At 50.3% G+C, this 13612-nt stretch overlaps 1 protein-coding gene across 1 annotated transcript in view; it reads left to right on the top strand.

Moving 5' to 3' along the window:
- The window catches only part of LOC306755937 (immunoglobulin superfamily DCC subclass member 3-like), a gene marked incomplete at its 3' end in the record, with an annotated part of 103490 nt that extends 90323 nt beyond the window's left edge, over positions 1 to 13167 (top strand). The window contains exon 13 of the mRNA XM_079240527.1: positions 13087 to 13167. Within this exon, the coding sequence (XP_079096653.1) occupies positions 13087 to 13167 (81 nt within the window). The remainder of the gene's footprint in view (positions 1 to 13086) is intronic.
- Positions 13168 to 13612: the final 445 nt, after the last annotated feature.

The raw sequence follows: 13612 nt of genomic DNA, 5'->3' as shown, positions 1-13612 counted from the left end.
CACGGACATGTTCACATGGTCACCAGGTAGTTCACAGACATGTTCACATGTCCACATGGTCACCAGGTAGTTCACGGACATGTCCACATGGTCACCAGGTAGTTCACGGACATGTCCACATGGTCACCAGGTAGTTCACAGACATGTTCACATGTCCACATGGTCACCAGGTAGTTCACGGACATGTCTTCATGGTCACCAGGTAGTTCACGGACATGTCCACATGGTCACCAGGTAGTTCATGGGCATGTCCACATGTCCACAGGGTCACCAGGTACTTCATGGACATGTCCACATGTCCACATGGGCACCAGGTAGTTCACGGACATGTCCACATGGTCACCAGGTAGTTCACGGACATGTCTTCATGGTCACCAGGTAGTTCACGGACATGTCCACATGGTCACCAGGACGTTCATGGACATGTCCACATGTTCACATGGTCACCAGGTAGATCACGGACATGTTGATATGTCCACATGGTCACCAGGTAGTTCACGGACATGTCCACATGGTCACCATGTAGTTTACGGACATGTCCACATGGTCACCAGGTAGTTCATGGACATGTTCACATGGTCACATGGTCACCAGGTAGTTCACGGACATGTCCACATGGTCACCAGGTAGTTCACGGACATGTCCACATGGTCACCATGTAGTTCACGGACATGTCCACATGGTCACCAGGTAGTTCATGGACATGTCCACATGGTCACCAGGTAGTTCACGGACATGTTCACATGGTCACCAGGTAGTTCACGGACATGTCCACATGGTCACCAGGTAGTTCACGGACATTTTCACATGTCCACATGGTCACCAGGTAGTTCATGGACATGTCCACATGGTCACCAGGTAGTTCATGGACATGTCCACATGGTCACCATGTAGTTCATGGACATGTCCACATGGTCACCAGGTAGTTCATGGACATGTCCACATGGTCACCAGGTAGTTCACAGACATGTTCACATGTCCACATGGTCACCAGGTAGTTCACGGACATGTCCACATGGTCACCAGGTAGTTCACGGACATGTTCACATGGTCACCAGGTAGTTCACGGACATGTCCACATGGTCACCAGGTAGTTCACGGACATGTTCACATGTCCACATGGTCACCAGGTAGTTCATGGACATGTCCACATGGTCACCAGGTAGTTCACAGACATGTTCACATGTCCACATGGTCACCAGGTAGTTCACGGACATGTCCACATGGTCACCAGGTAGTTCACGGACATGTTCACATGGTCACCAGGTAGTTCACGGACATGTCCACATGGTCACCAGGTAGTTCACGGACATGTTCACATGTCCACATGTTCACCAGGTAGTTCATGGACATGTCCACATGGTCACCAGGTAGTTCACAGACATGTTCACATGTCCACATGGTCACCAGGTTGTTCACGGACATGTCCACATGGTCACCAGGTAGTTCACGGACATGTCCACATGGTCACCAGGTAGTTCACGGACATGTTCACATGGTCACCAGGTAGTTCACAGACATGTCCACATGGTCACCAGGTAGTTCACGGACATGTCCACATGGTCACCAGGTTGTTCACGTTCATGTTCACATGTCCACATGGTCACCATGTAGTTCACGGACATGTTCACATGTCCACATGGTCACCAGGTAGTTCACGCACATGTTCACATGTCCACATGGTCACCAGGTAGTTCACGGACATGTTTACATGGTCACATGGTCACCAGGTAGTTCACGGACATGTCCACATGGTCACCAGGTAGTTCACGGACATGTCCACATGGTCACCAGGTAGTTCACGGACATGTCTTCATGGTCACCAGGTAGTTCACGGACATGTCCACATGGTCACCAGGTAGTTCATGGACATGTCCACATGTCCACATGGTCACCAGGTACTTCATGGACATGTCCACATGGTCACCAGGTAGTTCACGGACATGTCCACATGGTCACCAGGTAGTTCACGGACATGTCTTCATGGTCACCAGGTAGTTCACGGACATGTCCACATGGTCACCAGGTAGTTCATGGACATGTCCACATGGTCACCAGGTAGTTCACAGACATGTTCACATGTCCACATGGTCACCAGGTAGTTCACAACATGTCCACATGGTCACCAGGTAGTTCATGGTCATGTCCACATGGTCACCAGGTAGTTCATGGTCATGTCCACATGGTCACCAGGTAGTTCATGGTCATGTCCACATGGTCACAAGGTAGTTCATGGACATGTCCACATGGTCACCAGGTAGTTCACAGACATGTTCACATGTCCACATGGTCACCAGGTAGTTCACGGACATGTCCACATGGTCACCAGGTAGTTCACGGACATGTCCACATGGTCACCAGGTAGTTCACGGACATGTCCACATGGTCACCAGGTAGTTCATGGACATGTCCACATGTCCACATGGTCACCAGGTAGTTCATGGACATGTCCAGATGGTCACCAGGTAGTTCACAGACATGTTCACATGTCCACATGGTCACCAGGTAGTTCACTGACATGTCCACATGGTCACCAGGTAGTTCACGGACATGTCCACATGGTCACCAGGTAGTTCACGGACATGTCCACATGGTCACCAGGTAGTTCACGGACATGTTCATATGGTCACCAGGTAGTTCACGGACATATTCACATGGTCACATGGTCACCAGGTAGTTCACGGACATGTCCACATGGTCACCAGGTAGTTCACGGACATGTCCACATGGTCACCAGGTAGTTCACGGACATGTCCACATGGTCACCAGGTAGTTCATGGACATGTCCACATGGTCACCAGGTAGTTCACGGACATGTTCACATGGTCACCAGGTAGTTCACGGACATGTCCACATGGTCACCAGGTAGTTCACGGACATGTTCACATGTCCACATGGTCACCAGGTAGTTCATGGACATGTCCACATGGTCACCAGGTAGTTCATGGACATGTCCACATGGTCACCAGGTAGTTCATGGACATGTCCACATGGTCACCAAGTAGTTCACAGACATGTTCACATGTCCACATGGTCACCAGGTAGTTCACGGACATGTCCACATGGTCACCAGGTAGTTCACGGACATGTTCACATGGTCACCAGGTAGTTCACGGACATGTCCACATGGTCACCAGGTAGTTCACGGACATGTTCACATGTCCACATGGTCACCAGGTAGTTCACGGACATGTTTACATGTCCACATGGTCACCAGGTAGTTCACGGACATGTTCACATGGTCACCAGGTAGTTCACGGACATGTTGACATGTCCACATGGTCACCAGGTAGTTCACGGACATGTCCACATGGTCACCATGTAGTTTACGGACATGTCCACATGGTCACCAGGTAGTTCATGGACATGTTCACATGGTCACATGGTCACCAGGTAGTTCACGGACATGTCCACATGGTCACCAGGTAGTTCACGGACATGTCCACATGGTCACCAGGTAGTTCACGGACATGTCTTCATGGTCACCAGGTAGTTCACGGACATGTCCACATGGTCACCAGGTAGTTCATGGACATGTCCACATGGTCACCAGGTAGTTCATGGACATGTCCACATGGTCACCAGGTAGTTCACAGACATGTTCACATGTCCACATGGTCACCAGGTAGTTCACGGACATGTCCACATGGTCACCAGGTAGTTCACGGACATGTTCACATGGTCACCAGGTAGTTCACGGACATGTCCACATGGTCACCAGGTAGTTCACGGACATGTCCACATGGTCACCAGGTTGTTCACGTTCATGTTCACATGTCCACATGGTCACCATGTAGTTCACGGACATGTTCACATGTCCACATGGTCACCAGGTAGTTCACGGACATGTTCACATGTCCACATGGTCACCAGGTAGTTCACGGACATGTTTACATGGTCACATGGTCACCAGGTAGTTCACGATCATGTCCACATGGTCACCAGGTAGTTCACGGACATGTCCACATGGTCACCAGGTAGTTCACGGACATGTCCACATGGTCACCAGGTAGTTCACGGACATGTCTTCATGGTCACCAGGTAGTTCACGGACATGTCCACATGGTCACCAGGTAGTTCATGGACATGTCCACATGTCCACATGGTCACCAGGTACTTCATGGACATGTCCACATGTCCACATGGTCACCAGGTAGTTCACGGACATGTCCACATGGTCACCAGGTAGTTCACGGACATGTCTTCATGGTCACCAGGTAGTTCACGGACATGTCCACATGGTCACCAAGTAGTTCATGGACATGTCCACATGGTCACCAGGTAGTTCACAGACATGTTCACATGTCCACATGGTCACCAGGTAGTTCACGGACATGTCCACATGGACACCAGGTTGTTCACGGACATGTCCACATGTCCACATGGTCACCAGGTAGTTCACAACATGTCCACATGGTCACCAGGTAGTTCATGGTCATATCCACATGGTCACCAGGTAGTTCATGGTCATGTCCACATGGTCACCAGGTAGTTCATGGTCATGTCCACATGGTCACAAGGTAGTTCATGGACATGTCCACATGGTCACCAGGTAGTTCACAGACATGTTCACATGTCCACATGGTCACCAGGTAGTTCACGGACATGTCCACATGGTCACCAGGTAGTTCACGGACATATCCACATGGTCACCAGGTAGTTCACGGACATGTCCACATGGTCACCAGGTAGTTCACGGACATGTCCACATGGTCACCAGGTAGTTCATGGACATGTCCACATGTCCACATGGTCACCAGGTAGTTCATGGACATGTCCACATGGTCACCAGGTAGTTCACAGACATGTTCACATGTCCACATGGTCACCAGGTAGTTCACGGACATGTCCACATGGTCACCAGGTAGTTCACGGACATGTCCACATGGTCACCAGGTAGTTCACGGACATATCCACATGGTCACCAGGTAGTTCACGGACATGTCCACATGGTCACCAGGTAGTTCACGGACATGTCCACATGGTCACCAGGTAGTTCATGGACATGTCCACATGTCCACATGGTCACCAGGTAGTTCATGGACATGTCCACATGGTCACCAGGTAGTTCACAGACATGTTCACATGTCCACATGGTCACCAGGTAGTTCACGGACATGTCCACATGGTCACCAGGTAGTTCACGGACATGTCCACATGGTCACCAGGTAGTTCACGGACATGTCCACATGGTCACCAGGTAGTTCATGGACATGTCCACATGTCCACATGGTCACCAGGTAGTTCATGGACATGTCCACATGGTCACCAGGTAGTTCACAGACATGTTCACATGTCCACATGGTCACCAGGTAGTTCACTGACATGTCCACATGGTCACCAGGTAGTTCACGGACATGTCCACATGGTCACCAGGTAGTTCACGGACATGTTCATATGGTCACCAGGTAGTTCACGGACATGTCCACATGGTCACCAGGTAGTTCATGGACATGTCCACATGGTCACCAGGTAGTTCATGGACATGTCCACATGGTCACCAGGTAGTTCATGGACATGTCCACATGGTCACCAGGTAGTTCACAGACATGTTCACATGTCCACATGGTCACCAGGTAGTTCACGGACATGTCCACATGGTCACCAGGTAGTTCACGGACATGTTCACATGGTCACCAGGTAGTTCACGGACATGTCCACATGCTCACCAGGTAGTTCATGGACATGTCCACATGGTCACCAGGTAGTTCACAGACATGTTCACATGTCCACATGGTCACCAGGTAGTTCACGGACATGTTCACATGGTCACCATGTAGTTTACGGACATGTCCACATGGTCACCAGGTTGTTCACGTTCATGTTCACATGTCCACATGGTCACCATGTAGTTCACGGACATGTTCACATGTCCACATTGTCACCAGGTAGTTCACGGACATGTTCACATGTCCACATGGTCACCAGGTAGTTCACGGACATGTTTACATGGTCACATGGTCACCAGGTAGTTCACGGACATGTCCACATGGTCACCAGGTAGTTCACGGACATGTCCACATTGTCACCAGGTAGTTCATGGACATGTCTTCATGGTCACCAGGTAGTTCACGGACATGTCCACATGGTCACCAGGTAGTTCATGGGCATGTCCACATGTCCACATGGTCACCAGGTACTTCATGGACATGTCCACATGGTCACCAGGTAGTTCAAGGACATGTTCACATGGTCACATGGTCACCAGGTAGTTCACGGACATGTCCACATGGTCACCAGGTAGTTCACGGACATGTCTTCATGGTCACCAGGTAGTTCACGGACATGTCCACATGGTCACCAGGACGTTCATGGACATGTCCACATGTCCACATGGTCACCAGGTAGTTCACGGACATGTCAACACGGACACCAGGTAGTTCACGGACATGTCCACATGTCCACATGGTCACCAGGTAGTTCACGACATGTCCACAAGGTCCCCAGGTAGTTCATGGTCATGTCCACATGGTCACCAGGTAGTTCACGGACATATCCACATGGTCACCAGGTAGTTCACGGACATGTCCACATGGTCACCAGGTAGTTCATGGTCATGTCCACATGGTCACCAGGTAGTTCACGGACATATCCACATGGTCACCAGGTAGTTCACGGACATGTTCACATGTCCACATGGTCACCAGGTAGTTCATGGACATGTCCACATGGTCACCAGGTAGTTCACGGACATGTTCACATGGTCAGCAGGTAGTTCACGGACATGTCCACATGGTCACCAGGTAGTTCATGGACATGTCCACATGGTCACCAGGTAGTTCACAGACATGTTCACATGTCCACATGGTCACCAGGTAGTTCACGGACATGTTCACATGGTCACCATGTAGTTTACGGACATGTCCACATGGTCACCAGGTTGTTCACGTTCATGTTCACATGTCCACATGGTCACCATGTAGTTCACGGACATGTTCACATGTCCACATTGTCACCAGGTAGTTCACGGACATGTTCACATGTCCACATGGTCACCAGGTAGTTCACGGACATGTTTACATGGTCACATGGTCACTAGGTAGTTCATGGACATGTCCACATGGTCACCAGGTAGTTCACGGACATGTCCACATGGTCACCAGGTAGTTCACGGACATGTCCACATGGTCACCAGGTAGTTCACGGACATGTCTTCATGGTCACCAGGTAGTTCACGGACATGTCCACATGGTCACCAGGTAGTTCATGGGCATGTCCACATGTCCACATGGTCACCAGGTACTTCATGGACATGTCCACATGTCCACATGGTCACCAGGTAGTTCACGGACATGTCCACACTGTCACCAGGTAGTTCACGGACATGTCTTCATGGTCATCAGGTAGTTCACGGACATGTCCACATGGTCACCAGGACGTTCATGGACATGTCCACATGTCCACATGGTCACCAGGTAGTTCATGGACATGTCCACATGGTCACCAGGTAGTTCACAGACATGTTTACATGTCCACATGGTCACCAGGTAGTTCACGGACATGTCCACATGGACACCAGGTAGTTCACGGACATGTCCACATGTCCACATGGTCACCAGGTAGTTTACGACATGTCCACATGGTCACCAGGTAGTTCATGGTCATGTCCACATGGTCACCAGGTAGTTCATGGTCATGTCCACATGGTCACCAGGTAGTTCATGGTCATGTCCACATGGTCACAAGGTAGTTCATGAACATGTCCACATGGTCACCAGGTAGTTCAAAGACATGTTCACATGTCCACATGGTCACCAGGTAGTTCACGGACATGTCCACATGGTCACCAGGTAGTTCACGGACATATCCACATGGTCACCAGGTAGTTCACGGACTTGTCCACATGGTCACCAGGTAGTTCACGGACATGTTCACATGTCCACATGGTCACCAGGTAGTTCACGGACATGTCCACATGGACACAAGGTAGTTCACGGACATGTCCACATGTCCACATGGTCACCAGGTAGTTCACGACATGTCCACATGGTCACCAGGTAGTTCACGGACATGTCCACATGGTCACCAGGTAGTTCATGGACATGTCCACATGGTCACCAGGTAGTTCACGGACATGTCCACATGGTCACCAGGTAGTTCACAGACATGTTCACATGTCCACATGGTCACCAGGTAGTTCACGGACAAGTCCACATGGACACCAGGTAGTTCACGGACATGTCCACATGTCCACATGGTCACCAGGTAGTTCACGACATGTCCACATGGTCACCAGGTAGTTCACGGACATGTCCACATGGTCACCAGGTAGTTCATGGACATGTTCACATGGTCACATGGTCACCAGGTAGTTCACGGACATGTCCACATGGTCAACAGGTAGTTCACGGACATGTCCACATGGTCACCAGGTAGTTCACGGACATGTTCGCATGTCCACATGGTCACCAGGTAGTTCACGGACATGTTCACATGGTCACCAGGTAGTTCACGGACATGTTGACATGTCCACATGGTCACCAGGTAGTTCACGGACATGTCCACATGGTCACCATGTAGTTTACGGACATGTCCACATGGTCACCAGGTAGTTCATGGACATGTTCACATGGTCACATGGTCACCAGGTAGTTCACGGACATGTCCACATGGTCACCAGGTAGTTCACGGACATGTCCACATGGTCACCAGGTAGTTCATGGACATGTCCACATGGTCACCAGGTAGTTCACGGACATGTCCACATGGTCACCAGGTAGTTCACGGACATGTTCACATGGTCACCAGGTAGTTCACGGACATGTCCACATGGTCACCAGGTAGTTCACGGACATGTTCACATGTCCACATGGTCACCAGGTAGTTCATGGACATGTCCACATGGTCACCAGGTAGTTCATGGACATGTCCACATGGTCACCAGGTAGTTCATGGACATGTCCACATGGTCACCAGGTAGTTCACAGACATGTTCACATGTCCACATGGTCACCAGGTAGTTCACGGACATGTCCACATGGTCACCAGGTAGTTCACGGACATGTTCACATTGTCACCAGGTAGTTCACAGACATGTCCACATGGTCAACAAGTAGTTCACGGACATGTTCACATGTCCACATGGTCACCAGGTAGTTCATGGACATGTCCACATGGTCACCAGGTAGTTCACAGACATGTTCACATGTCCACATGGTCACCAGGTAGTCTACGGACATGTCCACATGGTCACCAGGTTGTTCACGTTCATGTTCACATGTCCACATGGTCACCATGTAGTTCACGGACATGTTCACATGTCCACATTGTCACCAGGTAGTTCACGGACATGTTCACATGTCCACATGGTCACCAGGTAGTTCACGGACATGTTTACATGGTCACATGGTCACCAGGTAGTTCACGGACATGTCCACATGGTCACCAGGTAGTTCACGGACATGTTCACATGGTCACCAGGTAGTTCACGGACATGTCCACATGGTCACCAGGTAGTTCACAGACATGTTCACATGTCCACATGGTCACCAGGTAGTTCATGGACATGTCCACATGGTCACCAGGTAGTTCATGGACATGTCCACATGGTCACCAGGTAGTTCATGGACATGTCCACATGGTCACCAGGTAGTTCACAGACATGTTCACATGTCCACATGGTCACCAGGCAGTTCACGGACATGTCCACATGGTCACCAGGTAGTTCACGGACATGTTCACATGGTCACCAGGTAGTTCACGGACATGTCCACATGGTCACCAGGTAGTTCACGGACATGTTCACATGTCCACATGGTCACCAGGTAGTTCATGGACATGTCCACATGGTCACCAGGTAGTTCACGGACATGTTCACATGTCCACATGGTCACCAGGTAGTTCACGGACATGTCCACATGGTCACCAGGTAGTTCACGGACATGTTCACATGGTCACCAGGTAGTTCACGGACATGTTCACATGTCCACATGGTCACCAGGTAGTTCCCGGACATGTCCACATGGTCACCAGGTAGTTCACGGACATGTTCACATGTCCACATGTTCACCAGGTTGTTCATGGACATGTCCACATGGTCACCAGGTAGTTCACAGACATGTTCACATGTCCACATGGTCACCAGGTTGTTCACGGACATGTTCACATGTCCACATGGTCACCAGGTAGTTCATGGACATGTCCACATGGTCACCAGGTAGTTCATGGACATGTCCACATGGTCACCAGGTAGTTCACAGACATGTTCACATGTCCACATGGTCACCAGGTAGTTCACGGACATGTCCACATGGTCACCAGGTAGTTCACGGACATGTTCACATGGTCACCAGGTAGTTCACGGACATGTCCACATGGTCACCAGGTAGTTCACGGACATGTTCACATGTCCACATGGTCACCAGGTAGTTCACGGACATGTTCACATGTCCACATGGTCACCAGGTAGTTCACGGACATGTTCACATGGTCACCAGGTAGTTCACGGACATGTTGACATGTCCACATGGTCACCAGGTAGTTCACGGACATGTCCACATGGTCACCATGTAGTTTACGGACATGTCCACATGGTCACCAGGTAGTTCAAGGACATGTTCACATGGTCACATGGTCACCAGGTAGTTCACGGACATGTCCACATGGTCACCAGGTAGTTCACGGACATGTCCACATGGTCACCAGGTAGTTCATGGACATGTCCACATGGTCACCAGGTAGTTCATGGACATGTCCACATGGTCACCAGGTAGTTCACAGACATGTTCACATGTCCACATGGTCACCAGGTAGTTTACGGACATGTCCACATGGTCACCAGGTTGTTCACGTTCATGTTCACATGTCCACATGGTCACCATGTAGTTCACGGACATGTTCACATGTCCACATGGTCACCAGGTAGTTCACGGACATGTTCACATGGTCACCAGGTAGTTCACGGACATGTCCACATGGTCACCAGGTAGTTCACGGACATGTTCACATGTCCACATGGTCACCAGGTAGTTCACGGACATGTTCACATGGTCACCAGGTAGTTCACGGACATGTTGACATGTCCACATGGTCACCAGGTAGTTCACGGACATGTCCACATGGTCACCATGTAGTTTACGGACATGTCCACATGGTCACCAGGTAGTTCATGGACATGTTCACATGGTCACATGGTCACCAGGTAGTTCACGGACATGTCCACATGGTCACCAGGTAGTTCACGGACATGTCCACATGGTCACCAGGTAGTTCATGGACATGTCCACATGGTCACCAGGTAGTTCATGGACATGTCCACATGGTCACCAGGTAGTTCACAGACATGTTCACATGTCCACATGGTCACCAGGTAGTTTACGGACATGTCCACATGGTCACCAGGTTGTTCACGTTCATGTTCACATGTCCACATGGTCACCATGTAGTTCACGGACATGTTCACATGTCCACATTGTCACCAGGTAGTTCACGGACATGTTCACATGTCCACATGGTCACCAGGTAGTTCACGGACATGTTTACATGGTCACATGGTCACCAGGTAGTTCACGGACATGTCCACATGGTCACCAGGTAGTTCACGGACATGTCCACATGGTCACCAGGTAGTTCACGGACATGTCCACATGGTCACCAGGTACTTCATGGACATGTCCACATGTCCACATGGTCACCAGGTAGTTCACGGACATGTCCACATGGTCACCAGGTAGTTCACGGACATGTCCACATGGTCACCAGGTAGTTCACGGACATGTCTTCATGGTCACCAGGTAGTTCACGGACATGTCCACATGGTCACCAGGTAGTTCATGGACATGTCCACATGGTCACCAGGTAGTTCACAGACATGTTCACATGTCCACATGGTCACCAGGTAGTTCACGGACATGTCCACATGGACACCAGGTAGTTCACGGACATGTCCACATGTCCACATGGTCACCAGGTAGTTCACGACATGTCCACATGGTCACCAGGTAGTTCATGGTCATGTCCACATGGTCACCAGGTAGTTCATGGTCATGTCCACATGGTCACCAGGTAGTTCATGGTCATGTCCACATGGTCACAAGGTAGTTCATGGACATGTCCACATGGTCACCAGGTAGTTCACAGACATGTTCACATGTCCACATGGTCACCAGGTAGTTCACGGACATGTCCACATGGTCACCAGGTAGTTCACGGACATGTTCACATGTCCACATGGTCACCAGGTAGTTCATGGACATGTCCACATGGTCACCAGGTAGTTCATGGACATGTCCACATGGTCACCAGGTAGTTCACAGACATGTTCACATGTCCACATGGTCACCAGGTAGTTCACGGACATGTCCACATGGTCACCAGGTAGTTCACGGACATGTCCACATCGTCACCAGGTAGTTCATGGACATGTCCACATGTCCACATGGTCACCAGGTAGTTCATGGACATGTCCACATGGTCACCAGGTAGTTCACAGACATGTTCACATGTCCACATGGTCACCAGGTAGTTCACGACATGTCCACATGGTCACCAGGTAGTTCATGGTCATGTCCACATGGTCACCAGGTAGTTCATGGTCATGTCCACATGGTCACCAGGTAGTTCACGACATGTCCACATGGTCACCAGGTAGTTCATGGTCATGTCCACATGGTCACCAGGTAGTTCACGACATGTCCACATGGTCACCAGGTAGTTCATGGTCATGTCCACATGGTCACCAGGTAGTTCACAGACATGTTCACATGTCCACATGGTCACCAGGTAGTTCACGGACATGTCCACATGGACACCAGGTAGTTCACGGACATGTCCACATGGTCACCAGGTAGTTCACAGACATGTTCACATGTCCACATGGTCACCAGGTAGTTCATGGACATGTCCACATGGTCACCAGGTAGTTCACGGAATTGTCCACATGGTCACCAGGTAGTTCATGGACATGTCTTCAGGGGTCTCCATGTCCTGCCTGGATGTCTCATCTACTTGCAGGACCTTAAAACCAGTCCATATTGAGAATCAAGACTCCAGAGGTTTTACTGGGAGGTCTGGAAACAGGTTTTCCACATCCAGTTTGATCCCAGTGAGCTAATTTAACCTCCACCTTCTTCTTAACTCCTCCCACAGAGATGTGGCTCCGCCCCTGCTCCTGTCATGGTTCTGGTTGAGTCAACTCCACCTGTAGACCCTGGAACAAGCACCGGATAAACCACCACACACACTGCCTTCTCACCTCCTCCTCCTCCTCCCCCTCCTCCTACCCGTCCAGCATCCTCATTTCCTGACAGCCTAAAACCAAACACACCAGATCCAGTGTGTGTTGTAGTCACCATGTTGAGATTGAATGACAGATGATGATGATGATGATGAAGATGACAACGATGATGAAGATGATGAAGGTGAAGATGATGATGATGATAACGAACAGAACTGCTTCGGTCTTCAGACTGAAGCAGCCCTGAAGTCATCCAGCAGTCATGTGACCTGGCTGGTCACATGACTGCTGGATGTCGTTTTCTCGCCGTCCGTGGCGACTTTCCTGAAAGACGAGGTTTTTCACCAGTCTGACCAGAGACCCGGTTCTCGGAGGACCCGTTAAACCACCAGGACAGGTGCTTTACCTGTCGGCCGTCTGTCCTCTGAGCCAAAGAGC

This window comes from Telmatherina bonti, assembly GCF_933228915.1.
Source record: "Telmatherina bonti genome assembly, chromosome: 5".
Lineage (NCBI taxonomy): Eukaryota > Metazoa > Chordata > Actinopteri > Atheriniformes > Telmatherinidae > Telmatherina > Telmatherina bonti.
The sequence above is the reverse complement of the archived record's forward strand: the minus strand, read 5'-3'. Positions and strand labels throughout refer to the sequence as shown.